The 18,182-nt window shown below is 41.8% G+C and overlaps 1 protein-coding gene across 1 annotated transcript; it reads left to right on the forward strand.

Annotated features, from left to right (window-relative positions):
- Nucleotides 1-4,274: 4,274 nt before the first annotated feature.
- Nucleotides 4,275-4,988, forward strand: LOC138852134 (uncharacterized). Its single transcript, XM_070081812.1, has 2 exons — nt 4,275-4,378; nt 4,644-4,988. Exons 1-2 carry the CDS (start codon nt 4,373-4,375, stop codon nt 4,938-4,940), a joined length of 303 nt encoding a protein of 100 aa, XP_069937913.1. The 5' UTR covers nt 4,275-4,372; the 3' UTR covers nt 4,941-4,988.
- The last annotated feature ends 13,194 nt before the right edge of the window (nt 4,989-18,182 follow it).

Consider the following 18,182-nt stretch of genomic DNA (forward strand, 5'->3'; position numbering starts at 1 on the left):
CCAAACTACGAATTCTCTGCATTATATTCACACCACACATTGCCCTCAGACATGACATCTCCACTGCCTCCAGCCTTCTCCTCGCTGCAACATTCATCACCCATGCTTCACACCCATATAAGAGCGTTGGTAAAACTATACTCTCATACATTCCCCTCTTTGCCTCCAAGGACAAAGTTCTTTGTCTCCACAGACTCCTAAGTGCACCACTCACCCTTTTCCCCTCATCAATTCTATGATTCACCTCATCTTTCATAGACCCATCCGCTGACACGTCCACTCCCAAATATCTGAATACATTCACCTCCTCCATACTCTCTCCCTCCAATCTGATATCCAATCTTTCATCACCTAATCTTTTTGTTATCCTCATAACCTTACTCTTTCCTGTATTCACCTTTAATTTTCTTCTTTTGCACACCCTACCAAATTCATCCACCAATCTCTGCAACTTCTCTTCAGAATCTCCCAAGAGCACAGTGTCATCAGCAAAGAGCAGCTGTGACAACTCCCACTTTGTGTGTGATTCTTTATCTTTTAACTCCACGCCTCTTGCCAAGACCCTCGCATTTACTTCTCTTACAACCCCATCTATAAATATATTAAACAACCACGGTGACATCACACATCCTTGTCTAAGGCCTACTTTTACTGGGAAATAATTTCCCTCTTTCCTACATACTCTAACTTGAGCCTCACTATCCTCGTAAAAACTCTTCACTGCTTTCAGTAACCTACCTCCTACACCATACACCTGCAACATCTGCCACATTGCCCCCCTATCCACCCTGTCATACGCCTTTTCCAAATCCATAAATGCCACAAAGACCTCTTTAGCCTTATCTAAATACTGTTCACTTATATGTTTCACTGTAAACACCTGGTCCACACACCCCCTACCTTTCCTAAAGCCTCCTTGTTCATCTGCTATCCTATTCTCCGTCTTACTCTTAATTCTTTCAATAATAACTCTACCATACACTTTACCAGGTATACTCAACAGACTTATCCCCCTATAATTTTTGCACTCTCTTTTATCCCCTTTGCCTTTATACAAAGGAACTATGCATGCTCTCTGCCAATCCCTAGGTACCTTACCCTCTTCCATACATTTATTAAATAATTGCACCAACCACTCCAAAACTATATCCCCACCTGCTTTTAACATTTCTATCTTTATCCCATCAATCCCGGCTGCCTTACCCCCTTTCATTTTACCTACTGCCTCACGAACTTCCCCCACACTCACAACTGGCTCTTCCTCACTCCTACAAGATGTTATTCCTCCTTGCCCTATACACGAAATCACAGCTTCCCTATCTTCATCAACATTTAACAATTCCTCAAAATATTCCCTCCATCTTCCCAATACCTCTAACTCTCCATTTAATAACTCTCCTCTCCTATTTTTAACTGACAAATCCATTTGTTCTCTAGGCTTTCTTAACTTGTTAATCTCACTCCAAAACTTTTTCTTATTTTCAACAAAATTTGTTGATAACATCTCACCCACTCTCTCATTTGCTCTCTTTTTACATTGCTTCACCACTCTCTTAACCTCTCTCTTTTTCTCCATATACTCTTCCCTCCTTGCATCACTTCTACTTTGTAAAAACTTCTCATATGCTAACTTTTTCTCCCTTACTACTCTCTTTACATCATCATTCCACCAATCGCTCCTCTTCCCTCCCGCACCCACTTTCCTGTAACCACAAACTTCTGCTGAACACTCTAACACTACATTTTTAAACCTACCCCATACCTCTTCGACCCCATTGCCTATGCTCTCATTAGCCCATCTATCCTCCAATAGCTGTTTATATCTTACCCTAACTGCCTCCTCTTTTAGTTTATAAACCTTCACCTCTCTCTTCCCTGATGCTTCTATTCTCCTTGTATCCCATCTACCTTTTACTCTCAGTGTAGCTACAACTAGAAAGTGATCTGATATATCTGTGGCCCCTCTATAAACATGTACATCCTGAAGTCTACTCAACAGTCTTTTATCTACCAATACATAATCCAACAAACTACTGTCATTTCGCCCTACATCATATCTTGTATACTTATTTATCCTCTTTTTCTTAAAATATGTATTACCTATAACTAAACCCCTTTCTATACAAAGTTCAATCAAAGGGCTCCCATTATCATTTACACCTGGCACCCCAAACTTACCTACCACACCCTCTCTAAAAGTTTCTCCTACTTTAGCATTCAGGTCCCCTACCACAATTACTCTCTCACTTGGTTCAAAGGCTCCTATACATTCACTTAACATCTCCCAAAATCTCTCTCTCTCCTCTGCATTCCTCTCTTCTCCAGGTGCATACACGCTTATTATGACCCACTTCTCGCATCCAACCTTTACTTTAATCCACATAATTCTTGAATTTACACATTCATATTCTCTTTTCTCCTTCCATAACTGATCATTCAACATTACTGCTACCCCTTCCTTTGCTCTAACTCTCTCAGATACTCCAGATTTAATCCCATTTATTTCCCCCCACCGAAACTCCCCTACCCCCTTCAGCTTTGTTTCGCTTAGGGCCAGGACATCCAACTTCTTTTCATTCATAACATCAGCAATCATCTGTTTCTTGTCATCCGCACTACATCCACGCACATTCAAGCATCCCAGTTTTATAAAGTTTTTCTTCTTCTCTTTTTTAGTAAATGTCTACAGGAGAAGGGGTTACTAGCCCATTGCTCCCGGCATTTTAGTCGCCTCATACGACACGCATGGCTTACGGAGGAAAGATTCTTTTCCACTTCCCCATGGACAATAGAAGAAATAAAGAAGAACAAGAGCTATTTAGAAAAAGGAGAAAAACCTAGATGTATGTATATATATATATATGCATGTGCGTGTCTGTGAAGTGTGACCAAAGTGTAAGTAGGAGTAGCAAGATATCCCTGTTATCTAGCGTGTTTATGAGACAGAAAAAGAAACCAGCAATCCTACCATCATGCAAAACAGTTACAGGTTTCTGTTTCACAGTCATCTGGCAGGACGGTAGTACTTCCCTGGGTGGTTGCTGTCTACCAACCTACTACCTATATATATATATATATATATATATATATATATATATATATATATATATATATATACATATACTAAATGTAGTAAAGAGTGTTCATGAGAACATTGTGGCTCAGGTTTGTGTGTAGGAAAGAGGGAGATAACTTTCCAGTAAAATAGGTCTTAAACAGTGATGTATATTGGAAATATAAACACAAATGCAGTATAATGTGATCCTTTATTGACAACGCTTCACCCACACAGTGGGCTTTTTCAAGTCACACACGGATCTACCTGGGGTTGGAAGGTACGAGAGTATTTATAGTCATGTTCAGAATGTTGAGGTCAGGTGGAGAATGCTGCATCTGATGATCTACCGGGTGGGGTTATAGAGTCTTGGGTAGCTTGGCAGGGGTATTGGACAAGTTGTAGACCTTCTGCAGTGTTCTATGTTCTTATGTGGGATAGCGATGAAGAAGTTTCTTGGCGAGTGGTTCAGCTATGTTATAGAAGCCATTGTTCTGGTTGAAATTGTTGGTTATAGAGATAAGCGATGATTCCAGGATTCTTCTGTATTGAGTGTTGTCTTCTGTGGCTATAATTCTTGAGTTTCTGTAGTTAATTGGTTGTGTGAATTGCGATGTTGTACACAGGCATTCCTTGTATCGTCAGTCCTGCTTGCATATTGGTGTTCTGAAATGCGTGTTTGGAGGTCTCTTGATGTTTCGGCCACATATAATTTGTTGCAGTCATTACAAGGGATTATGTATACCCCTGCAGAGGATGGAGGCTTGTCCTGTCTACTACTGGTGATGTCCTTGATGGTCGTGGTTGTGGAGGTAGATACTTGGAATGATGTTTTGGCAAAGATGTTGGAAACATGTTTGGCAATGAAGTTGTTGGGGAGGACTATGTATCTCTTCTCGGCAGTGTCTTCTCTGGGTGTGTTGAAGATGTTTAATGCCCGCCGTCTGCAGTCTCTGATGAAGTGACGAGGATAGTGGAGTTTAGAAAATACTTGTTCAATTATAGTGCATTCTTCCTCAAGGAACTCATTGCTGCAGATTCTGAGTGCACGTAGGAAGAAGCCTATAAAAAAAATTCGGTCTTAATTACGTGTTTTTGGCGCGTGTCATACTCCGTGCCCTGCGCGGCCAGCTTCCCATTTTTTAGTTCCAACCAATCACAAGCCTTCCCTGAGTCTCTTCAGCTAAGTACAGTTCGCTTCTGCCGCCTTCCCATTGGTTGAGAGATCAAAATATAAACACTGGTGGCTTGGCTTCGCCCACACACGCATTTTTCCCTCCACCCTTACTAATCTACTCTTGGATTATACATTCTACAATGTCGGTAAGTACTGATTGTTGTGTTTAGTGCTTACATGAATAGTTTAGGCATATTTTGATATATACCTAAAGTCCGTGTGAAGCATAATATGAGTGTAGCATGCAGTTGAAAAAAGTGCAAGCATTTTAGACCGAATTATTTCGGTCTTGCGCGAGTTTCCGGGAATGTCCAATTTTAGTCAAATAAATATTTATAAGAAATTTTCAATTGCATATATGAACTCTGTAGTGGTCTGGATTTATACAGGAGGTTTCTATTGTCCTTCCAGTTCCATGAGAGGCTGTTTTATGGGGAGCAGTCGACCAGCAGGTCGAGGTATGTCTGCGTTTCTGAAGACAGTGACTCGGAACCAGAGGTAGACGAACCAGAATTGCTGGATAGTGGTGATGAATACTTGCCACCGGATGCACAGGATGCAGAGATGTCAAGTGATGATGAGGAGGAAGAAAGGGAAGAAAGGCCAGCCAAAAAGCAGAAAGTAATGAGGAAAAAGAGAACTTTTAGGATTGAGGAATACCCGGATGAGGAAGAGATCCATGAGAATATTGCTCTTCAAGTTTCATAAAGACTGATAGAAATTGTTTCTCAGACTTCCATCTTTCCATTTAGCAATATAGAATCATTGGTCTTCCAAATGAATCTCAGGAATATAGGGATTGAAACTTGCATCACTTTGCAATTTGGCACTGTTGATATTTGCTTCCTTTTTATATTTTTGTAACAATTAAAAAATGTTTTGATACAAGTTCCATTTATGTTTTTTATATTGTCTGTTTGTATATTAAATTTAAAAAATTGTTTTGGTGTGTTTTATTAACAATTGCAAGTTTGCAACATAAAATTTTTTAATCCCTTTGTCGGGCGCAGCCGAATATTTTCGGTCTTCGGAGATTAGCAATTGCTCGAAAACTAACCATCAGAAATCAATTTATATGGGATCAGTGACCTTGTATTGAGTTACTCTATCCACCATAGGGAGTTCAGTTCGAATTTCAAATTTTCGGACCCCTTGCGCGATGAAGGGAGGTGTGTGTGTGTGTGTGTGTGTGTGTGTGTGTGTGTGGTGTGTGTGTGTGTGTGTGTGTGTGTGTGTGTGTGTGTGTGTGTGTGTGTGTGTGTGTGTGTGTGTGTGTGTGTGTGTGTGTGTGTGTGTGTGTGTGTGTGTACTCACCTAGTGGATACTCACCTAGTTGAGGTTGCAGGGGTCGAGTCCAAGCTCCTGGCCCCGCCTCTTCACTGGTCGCTACTAGGTCACTCTCCCTGAACCGTGAGCTTTATCATACCTCTGCTTAAAGCTATGTATGGATCCTGCCTCCACTACATCGCTTCCCAAACTATTCCACTTCCTGACTACTCTGTGGCTGAAGAAATACTTCCTAACATCCCTGTGATTCATCTGTGTCTTCAACTTCCAACTGTGTCCCCTTGTTGCTGTGTCCCATCTCTGGAACATCCTGTCTTTGTCCACCTTGTCAATTCCTCTCAGTATTTTGTATGTCGTTATCATGTCCCCCCTATCTCTCCTGTCCTCCAGTGTCGTCAGGTTGATTTCCCTTAACCTCTCCTCGTAGGACATACCTCTTAGCTCTGGGACTAGTCTTGTTGCAAACCTTTGCACTTTCTCTAGTTTCTTTACGTGCTTGGCTAGGTGTGGGTTCCAAACTGGTGCCGCATACTCCAATATGGGCCTAACGTACACGGTGTACAGGGTCCTGAACGATTCCTTATTAAGATGTCGGAATGCTGTTCTGAGGTTTGCTAGGCGCCCATATGCTGCAGCAGTTATTTGGTTGATGTGCGCTTCAGGAGATGTGCCTGGTGTTATACTCACCCCAAGATCTTTTTCCTTGAGTGAGGTTTGTAGTCTCTGGCCCCCTAGACTGTACTCCGTCTGCGGTCTTCTTTGCCCTTCCCCAATCTTCATGACTTTGCACTTGGTGGGGTTGAACTCCAGGAGCCAATTGCTGGACCAGGTCTGCAGCCTGTCCAGATCCCTTTGTAGTTCTGCCTGGTCTTCGATCGAATGAATTCTTCTCATCAACTTCACGTCATCTGCAAACAGGGACACTTCGGAGTCTATTCCTTCCGTCATGTCGTTCACAAATACCAGAAACAGCACTGGTCCTAGGACTGACCCCTGTGGGACCCCGCTGGTCACAGGTGCCCACTCTGACACCTCGCCACGTACCATGACTCGCTGCTGTCTTCCTGACAAGTATTCCCTGATCCATTGTAGTGCCTTCCCTGTTATCCCTGCTTGGTCCTCCAGTTTTTGCACTAATCTCTTGTGTGGAACTGTGTCAAACGCCTTCTTGCAGTCCAAGAAAATGCAATCCACCCACCCCTCTCTCTCTTGTCTTACTGCTGTCACCATGTCATAGAACTCCAGTAGGTTTGTGACACAGGATTTCCCGTCCCTGAAACCATGTTGGCTGCTGTTGATGAGATCATTCCTTTCTAGGTGTTCCACCACTCTTCTCCTGATAATCTTCTCCATGACTTTGCATACTATACATGTCAGTGACACTGGTCTGTAGTTTAGTGCTTCATGTCTGTCTCCTTTTTTAAAGATTGGGACTACATTTGCTGTCTTCCATGCCTCAGGCAATCTCCCTGTTTCGATAGATGTATTGAATATTGTTGTTAGGGGTACACATAGCACCTCTGCTCCCTCTCTCAGGACCCATGGAGATATGTTATTTGGCCCCATTGCGTTTGGGGTATCTAGCTCACTCAGAAGCCTCTTCACTTCTTCCTCGGTTGTGTGTACTGTGTCCAGCACTTGGTGGTGTGCCCCACCTCTCCGTCTTTCTGGAGCCCCTTCTGTCTCCTCTGTGAACACTTCTTTGAATCTCTTGTTGAGTTCCTCACATACTTCACGGTCATTTCTTGTTGTCTCTCCTCCGTGTGTGTGTGTGTGTGTGTGTGTGTGTGTGTGTGTGTGTGTGTGTGTGTGTGTGTGTGTGTGTGTGTGTGTGTGTGTGTGTGTGTGTGTGTGTGTGTGTGTGTGTGTGTGTGTGTGTGTGTGTGTGTGTGTGTAAAAAATCATTATTTTCCGATCAGACGTTTAAACTTAGTTTCATACCCATCCATTGAGCAATAAAAAAATAATATTTACCTGTTAAATATAATTACAGTATGGAGTATAAATGATATTACATTTAGAATCAACGTTCCGGTGACATTAGGTCGGTCTGAATATGGAATATTACAACCCAGATTGGACTATCTTCCATCAACACTGAGAGGAATGTGTTACCAGTTAAGTACTCACCTGGTTGTGGTTGCATGGGTCGACTCACAGCTCCTGGCCCCGCAGTCACAGTTTATGGTCCCGCCAGGAGCTGTGTTTACCGCTGTTTACTACTGTTTGTTATTGTCACTGTCAGCAACACTCAGAGCGCTGTGCTACCAGTGATGTGTTTACCACTGTTATTGTCACTGCCAACACTACTGAGAGCACTGAGCTAACAGTGATGTGTTTACCACTGTTATTGTCACTGTCAGCCCCACTGAGAGCACTGTGCTGCCACTGATGTGTTTACCACTGTCGGTTAGTGTCACTGTCAACACCACTGAGAGCACTGTGCTTCCTGTGATGTGGTTTACCACTGTTATTGTCACTGCTAGCACCACTTAGAGCACTGTGCTGCCTGTGATGTGTTTACCACCGTTGGTTTTTATCACTGCCATCACAACTGTGCCAGGCTGTTTCTGCCCTTGTTGCTACCCTTCTCTACCACTGCTGTTATTTTCACTACATTCATCCACTCATCCAGAAGAAGCACTCATTCCCATATTCATAAAAATTGAGCATTAGCAGCGTTACAACAACTCTCTCTCTCTCTTTCTCCCATGTACCTTTGCATAACAAATTCACTAACATCAAGAGATTGGTTTTCTAAACATGTATACTAAAATATTCTTGTCTATACATTACAGGTCCAAGGTTTTAATTCCCAGGTCTAGAGTCTGAACACCCAGGTCCCAGGTCCTAGAATTTAGGTCTGAAAAGCCAAGTCACAGTTCATTGGTCTCAGGCCTCTGTGTTACCAAATGCAAAAAGTAAACAAAACTTTCAGTGTTTGTGAACGTGAGCTCAGCGTTGTGCTCGACGTCGACACAAATCCCACTGTCCATAATGTTGAAAAAATGTCACAGGTGCAGAAAAATATTTTATTGTGAAAAAGTTTCGCTCTTTAAAGGTCTTCATCAAATCAGTGCAATGGATGGAGGACCAGACCGCTGAAAACTTCCCTGACTTTAACCGCACCTCAGCTAAGGTTCTCACTCCACCAGTGTATTCCTCAGGCTTGCTCACCAAGTGAGAGATTGTCTATGTAAAGTTTCTTTCCTCCCTCTGTGTCCTTGCGTTGCAAAACATATTATAATTCTTATGTCCAAAGTACGAATAACTAAGGAGAAAAAGTGAAATTGGAAAGAGAAAGTGACACGTGGATATAGTTTTTACATTAAACAAAGTGGTCAATAAAAGTCGCAATACCCTGGCTGGAATAATTCACAATTATTCTAAAAACTGGAGAGAGAAATGTAGATAACGTCTCCTTTTGTACTGAACAATTATCTCTGCTTGATAAACATTCAAAACAAACCGAAGCGTCGAATGAAGTTTCCTCTTCTAAGCAAGAGTTTGTAGTGAAACTTGTTTAAAGAAAAATATGTGTCTCTTGTTTTTATAAATTTAAAAAGGCATATGACAGGGCGTAGAGGGAGACAGCAGTGTTACTAGTATTGTTAACGTTGTGTAACACCAGAAAGATATATACAATTATAACGCTATACGCAGTAACACCAGACATACACACTAACACACTGTTACACACAATAACAACAGATATACATAACATGCATAAATATACATAGTATTATGCAGAAAATTCCAAAGTATGAAATAAATAACTATGAAACATAAATAGTAGAATCAAATTTACAATGAGTGTCGTCTCCATGGTAGTCTGGCTAGACGAGTACTTCTTGTCTGGCTGCTCTACGTGTCGAGTGAGTCCAGGAAGTTATAATTACAGTGACCTCAATTTTGTGTCCTTCCCTGTAATTATACCTTTCTGTATATAATGATGTTACAAAACTTGTGTTCTAATATCATATATGGACAGTGCTTCGTGGATTGGTCGCTCTTGAAAAGTTAAGTTCCTCTCTTGAGGAAATGCTGTGTTTGGGGTTCACATCAGTTTTTTTAAAAATTATCATAAATAAAAAATTATATATATACATTTATTTGTTTATTTATATTTTCTTTATTTATTGAAACATCAATTCACGACTAGTTTCAGAGTTAACTTTACTTTGTCATCAGACACTGTACAACATTACTGTGTCATCAGACACTGTACAACATTACTGTGTCATCATACACTGTACAACATTACTGTGGTATCAGACACTGTACAACATTACTGTGTCATCAGACACTGTACAACATTACTGTGTCATCAGACACTGTACAACATTACTGTGTCATCAGACACTGTACAACATTACTGTGTCATCAGACACTGTACAACATTACTGTGTCATCATACACTGTACAACATTACTGTGTCATCAGACACTGTACAACATTACTGTGTCATCAGACACTGTACAACATTACTGTGTCACACTGTACAACATTACTGTGTCATCAGACACTGTACAACATTACTGTGTCATCAGACACTGTACAACATTACATCAGACACTGTACAACATTACTGTGTCATCAGACACTGTACAACATTACTGTGTCATCAGACACTGTACAACATTACTGTGTCATCAGACATACAACATTACTGTGTCATCAGACACACTGTACAACATTACTGTGTCATCAGACACTGTACAACATTACTGTGTCATCAGACACTGTACAACATTACTGTGTCATCAGACACTGTACAACATTACTGTGTCATCAGACATTACTGTACAACATTACTGTGTCATCAGACACTGTACAACATTACTGTGTCATCAGACACTGTACAACATTACTGTGTCATCAGACACTGTACAACATTACTGTGTCATCACTGTACAACACTGTCATCAGACACTGTACAACATTACTGTGTCATCAGACACTGTACAACATTACTGTGTCATCAGACACTGTACAACATTACTGTGTGTCATCAGACACTGTACAACATTATAAGAACAATAAGTAAGATTGAACTTAAGAACAATAAGTAAGATTGAACTTAAGAACAATAAGTAAGATTGAACTTAAGAACAATAAGTAAGATTGAACTTAAGAACAATAAGTAAGATTGAACTTAAGAAAAATAAGTAAGATTGAACTTAAGAACAATAAGTAAGATTGAACTTAAGAACAATAAGTAAGATCGAACTTAAGAACAATAAGTAAGATTGAACTTAAGAACAATAAGTAAGATTGAACTTAAGAACAATAAGTAAGATTGAACTTAAGAACAATAAGTAAGATTGAACTTAAGAACAATAAGTAAGATTGAACTTAAGAACAATAAGTAAGATTGAACTTAAGAACAATAAGTAAGATTGAACTTAAGAACAATAAGTAAGATTGAACATAAGAACAATAAGTAAGATTGAACTTAAGAACAATAAGTAAGATTGAACTTAAGAACAATAAGTAAGATTGAACTTAAGAACAATAAGTAAGATTGAACTTAAGAACAATAAGTAAGATTGAACTTAAGAACAATAAGTAAGATTGAACTTAAGAACAATAAGTAAGATTGAACTTAAGAAAAATAAGTAAGATTGAACTTAAGAACAATAAGTAAGATTGAACTTAAGAACAATAAGTAAGACTGAACTTAAGAACAATAAGTAAGATTGAACTTAAGAACAATAAGTAAGATTGAACTTAAGAACAATAAGGAAGATTGAACTTAAGAACAATAAGTAAGATCGAACTTAAGAACAATAAGTAAGATTGAACTTAAGAACAATAAGATTGAACTTAAGAACAATAAGTAAGATTGAACTTAAGAACAATAAGTAAGATTGAACTTAAGAACAATTAGTAAGATTGAACCTAAGAACTTAAGAACAATAAGTAAGATTGAACTTAAGAACAATAAGTAAGATTGAACTTAAGAACAATAAGTAAGATTGAACTTAAGAACAATAAGTAAGACTGAACTTAAGAACAATAAGTAAGACTGAACTTAAGAACAATAAGTAAGATTGAACTTAAGAACAATAAGTAGGATTGAACTTAAGAACAATAAGTAAGATTGAACTTAAGAACAATAAGTAAGATTGAACTTAAGAACAATAAGTAAGATTGAACTTAAGAACAATAAGTAAGATTGAACTTAAGAACAATAAGTAAGATTGAACTTAAGAACAATAAGTAAGATTGAACTTAAGAACAATAAGTAAGATTGAACTTAAGAACAATAAGTAAGATTGAACTTAAGAACAATAAGTAAGATTGAACTTAAGAACAATAAGTAAGATTGAACTTAAGAACAATAAGTAAGACTGAACTTAAGAACAATAAGTAAGATTGAACTTAAGAACAATAAGTAAGATTGAACTTAAGAACAATAAGTAAGATTGAACTTAAGAACAATAAGTAAGATTGAACTTAAGAACAATAAGTAAGATTGAACTTAAGAACAATAAGTAAGATTGAACTTAAGAACAATAAGTAAGATTGATCTTAAGAACAATAAGTAAGATTGAACTTAAGAACAATAAGTAAGATTGAACTTAAGAACAATAAGTAAGATTGAACTTAAGAACAATAAGTAAGATTGAACTTAAGAACAATAAGTAAGATTGAACTTAAGAACAATAAGTAAGATTGAACTTAAGAACAATAAGTAACATTAAACTTACGAACAATAAGTAAGATTGAACTTAAGAACAATAAGTAAGATTGAACTTAAGAACAATAAGTAAAACTGAACTTAAGAACAATAAGTAAGATTGAACTTAAGAACAATAAGTAAGATTAAACTTCAGGTTGTAGGATCCACACCTGACATGAAGAGTTGTAGCAGCCAGGTTGTAGGATCCACACCTGACATGAAGAGTTGTAGCAGCCAGGTTGTAGGATCCACACCTGACATGAAGAGTTGTAGCAGCCAGGTTGTAGGATCCACACCTGACATGAAGAGTTGTAGCAGCCAGGTTGTAGGATCCACACCTGACATGAAGAGTTGTAGCAGCCAGGTTGTAGGATCCACACCTGACATGAAGAGTTGTAGCAGCCAGGTTGTAGGATCCACACCTGACATGAAGAGTTGTAGCAGCCAGGTTGTAGGATCCACACCTGACATGAAGAGTTGTAGCAGCCAGGTTGTAGGATCCACACCTGACATGAAGAGTTGTAGCAGCCAGGTTGTAGGATCCACACCTGACATGAAGAGTTGTAGCAGCCAGGTTGTAGGATCCACACCTGACATGAAGAGTTGTAGCAGCCAGGTTGTAGGATCCACACCTGACATGAAGAGTTGTAGCAGCCAGGTTGTAGGATCCACACCTGACATGAAGAGTTGTAGCAGCCAGGTTGTAGGATCCACACCTGACATGAAGAGTTGTAGCAGCCAGGTTGTAGGATCCACACCTGACATGAAGAGTTGTAGCAGCCAGGTTGTAGGATCCACACCTGACATGAAGAGTTGTAGCAGCCAGGTTGTAGGATCCACACCTGACATGAAGAGTTGTAGCAGCCAGGTTGTAGGATCCACACCTGACATGAAGAGTTGTAGCAGCCAGGTTGTAGGATCCACACCTGACATGAAGAGTTGTAGCAGCCAGGTTGTAGGATCCACACCTGACATGAAGAGTTGTAGCAGCCAGGTTGTAGGATCCACACCGGACACACCTGACATGAAGAGTTGTAGCAGCCAGGTTGTAGGATCCACACCTGACATGAAGAGTTGTAGCAGCCAGGTTGTAGGATCCACACCTGACATGAAGAGTTGTAGCAGCCAGGTTGTAGGATCCACACCTGACATGAAGAGTTGTAGCAGCCAGGTTGTAGGATCCACACCTGATATGAAGAGTTGAAACAGCCAGGTTGTAGGATCCACACCTGATAATATTTGTCGTCTAGGTGTGAGACAGCGCAGATATGTGCATGAGAATGTGCACACACAAGTGTGAGACAGCGCAGATATGTGCATCTGAGACAGCGCAGAATGTGCACACATGTGTGAGACAGCGCAGATATGTGCATGAGAATGTGCACACAAGTGTGAGACAGCGCAGATATGTGCATGAGAATGTGCACACAAGTGTGAGACAGCGCAGATATGTGCATGAGAATGTGTGTGAGACAGCGCAGATATGTGCATAAGAATGTGCACACATGTGTGAGACAGCGCAGGTATGTGCATGAGAATGTGCACACATGTGTGAGACAGCGCAGATATGTGCATGAGAATGTGCACACATGTGTGAGACAGCGCAGATATGTGCATGAGAATGTGCACACATGTGTGAGACAGCGCAGATATGTGCATGAGAATGTGCACACATGTGTGAGACAGCGCAGATATGTGCATGAGAATGTGCACACATGTGTGAGACAGCGCAGATATGTGCATGAGAATGTGCACACAAGTGTGAGACAGCGCAGATATGTGCATGAGAATGTGCACACATGTGTGAGACAGCGCAGATATGTGCATGAGAATGTGCACACATGTGTGAGACAGCGCAGATATGTGCATGAGAATGTGCACACATGTGTGAGACAGCGCAGATATGTGCATGAGAATGTGCACACATGTGTGAGACAGCGCAGATATGTGCATGAGAATGTGCACACAAGTGTGAGACAGCGCAGATATGTGCATGAGAATGTGCACACATGTGTGAGACAGCGCAGATATGTGCATGAGAATGTGCACACATGTGTGAGACAGCGCAGATATGTGCATGAGAATGTGCACACATGTGTGAGACAGCGCAGATATGTGCATGAGAATGTGCACACATGTGTGAGACAGCGCAGATATGTGCATGAGAATGTGCACACATGTGTGAGACACAGATATGTGCATGAAGCACACATGTGTGAGACAGCGTAGATATGTGCATGAGAATGTGCACACATGTGTGAGACAGCGCAGATATGTGCATGAGAATGTGCACACATGTGTGAGACAGCGCAGATATGTGCATGAGAATGTGCACACATGTGTGAGACAGCGCAGATATGTGCATGAGAATGTGCACACAAGTGTGAGACAGCGCAGATATGTGCATGAGAATGTGCACACAAGTGTGAGACAGCGCAGATATGTGCATGAGAATGTGCACACAAGTGTGAGACAGCGCAGATATGTGCATGAGAATGTGCACACATGTGTGAGACAGCGCAGATATGTGCATGAGAATGTGCACACATGTGTGAGACAGCGCAGATATGTGCATGAGAATGTGCACACAAGTGTGAGACAGCGCAGATATGTGCATGAGAATGTGCACACAAGTGTGAGACAGCGCAGATATGTGCATGAGAATGTGCACACATGTGTGAGACAGCGCAGATATGTGCATGAGAATGTGCACACAAGTGTGAGACAGCGCAGATATGTGCATGAGAATGTGCACACATGTGTGAGACAGCGCAGATATGTGCATGAGAATGTGCACACATGTGTGAGACAGCGCAGATATGTGCATGAGAATGTGCACACATGTGTGAGACAGCGCAGATATGTGCATGAGAATGTGCACACATGTGTGAGACAGCGCAGATATGTGCATGAGAATGTGCACACATGTGTGAGACAGCGCAGATATGTGCATGAGAATGTGCACACACATGTGTGAGACAGCGCAGATATGTGCATGAGAATGTGCATACAAGTGTGAGAGCGCAGATATGTGCATGAGAATGTGCACACATGTGTGAGACAGCGCAGATATGTGCATGAGAATGTGCACGCAAGTCTGAGACAGCGCAGATATGTGCAGGAGAATGTGCACACAAGTGTGAGACAGCGCAGATATGTGCATGGGAATGTGCACACATGTGTGAGAGCGCAGATGCACACATGTGTGAGACAGCGCAGTGCATGAATGTGCACACAAGTGTGAGACAGCGCAGATATGTGCATGAGAATGTGCACACAAGTGTGAGACAGCGCAGATATGTGCATGAGAATGTGCACACAAGTGTGAGACAGCGCAGATATGTGCATGAGAATGTGCACACAAGTGTGAGACAGCGCAGATATGTGCATGAGAATGTGCACACATGTGTGAGACAGCGCAGATATGTGCATGAGAATGTGCACACATGTGTGAGACAGCGCAGATATGTGCATGAGAATGTGCACACAAGTGTGAGACAGCGCAGATATGTGCATGAGAATGTGCACACAAGTGTGAGACAGCGCAGATATGTGCATGAGAATGTGCACACAAGTGTGAGACAGCGCAGATATGTGCATGAGAATGTGCACACAAGTGTGAGACAGCGCAGATATGTGCATGAGAATGTGCACACAAGTGTGAGACAGCGCAGATATGTGCATGAGAATGTGCACACAAGTGTGAGACAGCGCAGATATGTGCATGAGAATGTGCACACAAGTGTGAGACAGCGCAGATATGTGCATGAGAATGTGCACACAAGTGTGAGACAGCGCAGATATGTGCATGAGAATGTGCACACAAGTGTGAGACAGCGCAGATATGTGCATGAGAATGTGCACACAAGTGTGAGACAGCGCAGATATGTGCATGAGAATGTGCACACAAGTGTGAGACAGCGCAGATATGTGCATGAGAATGTGCACACATGTGTGAGACAGCGCAGATATGTGCATGAGAATGTGCACACATGTGTGAGACAGCGCAGATATGTGCATGAGAATGTGCACACATGTGTGAGACAGCGCAGATATGTGCATGAGAATGTGCACACAAGTGTGAGACAGCGCAGATATGTGCATGAGATGTGTGCAGATATGCATGAGAATGTGCACACAAGTGTGAGACACAGATATGTGCATGAGAATGTGTGTGAGGCAGCGCAGATATGTGCATGAGAATGTGCACACAAGTGTGAGACAGCGCAGATATGTGCATGAGAATGTGCATACAAGTGTGAGACAGCGCAGATATGTGCATGAGAATGTGCACACAAGTGTGAGACAGCGCAGATATGTGCATGAGAATGTGCATACAAGTGTGAGACAGCGCAGATATGTGCATGAGAATGTGCACACAAGTGTGAGACAGCGCAGATATGTGCATGAGAATGTGCACACAAGTGTGTGTGAGACAGCGCAGATATGTGCATGAGAATGTGCACACATGTGTGAGACAGCGCAGATATGCGCATGAGAATGTAGTGTGAGACAGCGCAGATATGTGCATGAGAATGTGCACACAAGTGTGAGACAGCGCAGATATGTGCATGAGAATGTGCACACAAGTGTGAGACAGCGCAGATATGTGCATGAGAATGTGCACACAAGTGTGAGACAGCGCAGATATGTGCATGAGAATGTGCACACAAGTGTGAGACAGCGCAGATATGTGCATGAGAATGTGCACACAAGTGTGAGACAGCGCAGATATGTGCATGAGAATGTGCACACATGTGTGAGACAGCGCAGATATGTGCATGAGAATGTGCACACAAGTGTGAGACAGCGCAGATATGTGCATGAGAATGTGCACACAAGTGTGAGACAGCGCAGATATGTGCATGAGAATGTGCACACAAGTGTGAGACAGCGCAGATATGTGCATGAGAATGTGCATGAGAATGTGCACACATGTGTGAGACAGCGCAGTTATGTGCATGTGAATGTGCACACAAGTGTGAGACAGCGCATGTGAGTGTGAGACAGCGCAGATATGTGCATGAGAATGTGCACACAAGTGTGAGACAGCGCAGATATGTGCATGAGAATGTGCACACAAGTGTGAGACAGCGCAGATATGTGCATGAGAATGTGCACACAAGTGTGAGACAGCGCAGATATGTGCATGAGAATGTGCACACAAGTGTGAGACAGCGCAGATATGTGCATGAGAATGTGCACACGTGTGAGACAGCGCAGATATGTGCATGGGAATGTGCACACAAGTGTGAGACAGCGCAGATATGTGCATGAGAATGTGCACACATGTGTGAGACAGCGCAGATATGTGCATGAGATATGCATGAGAACACATGTGTGAGACAGCGCAGATATGTGCATGAGAATGTGAGATATGTGCAGGAGAATGTTCACACATGTGTGAGACAGCGCAGATATGTGCATGAGAATGTGCACACAAGTGTGAGACAGCGCAGATATGTGCATGAGAATGTGCACACAAGTGTGAGACAGTGCAGATATGTGCATGAGAATGTGCACACAAGTGTGAGACAGCGCAGATATGTGCAGGATAATGTGCACACAAGTGTGAGACAGCGCAGATATGTGCATGAGAATGTGCACACAAGTGTGAGACAGCGCAGATATGTGCATGAGAATGTGCACACAAGTGTGAGACAGCGCAGATATGTGCATGAGAATGTGCACACAAGTGTGAGACAGCGCAGATATGTGCATGAGAATGTGCACACAAGTGTGAGACAGCGCAGATATGTGCATGAGAATGTTCACACAAGTGTGAGACAGCGCAGTTATGTGCATGAGAATGTGCACACAAGTGTGAGACAGCGCAGATATATGCACACAAGTGTGAGACAGCGCAGATATGTGCATGAGAATGTGCACACAAGTGTGAGACAGCGCAGATATGTGCATGAGAATGTGCACACAAGTGTGAGACAGCGCAGATATGTGCATGAGAATGTGCACACAAG

Source organism: Cherax quadricarinatus, unplaced genomic scaffold (assembly GCF_038502225.1).
Source record: "Cherax quadricarinatus isolate ZL_2023a unplaced genomic scaffold, ASM3850222v1 Contig4346, whole genome shotgun sequence".
Lineage (NCBI taxonomy): Eukaryota > Metazoa > Arthropoda > Malacostraca > Decapoda > Parastacidae > Cherax > Cherax quadricarinatus.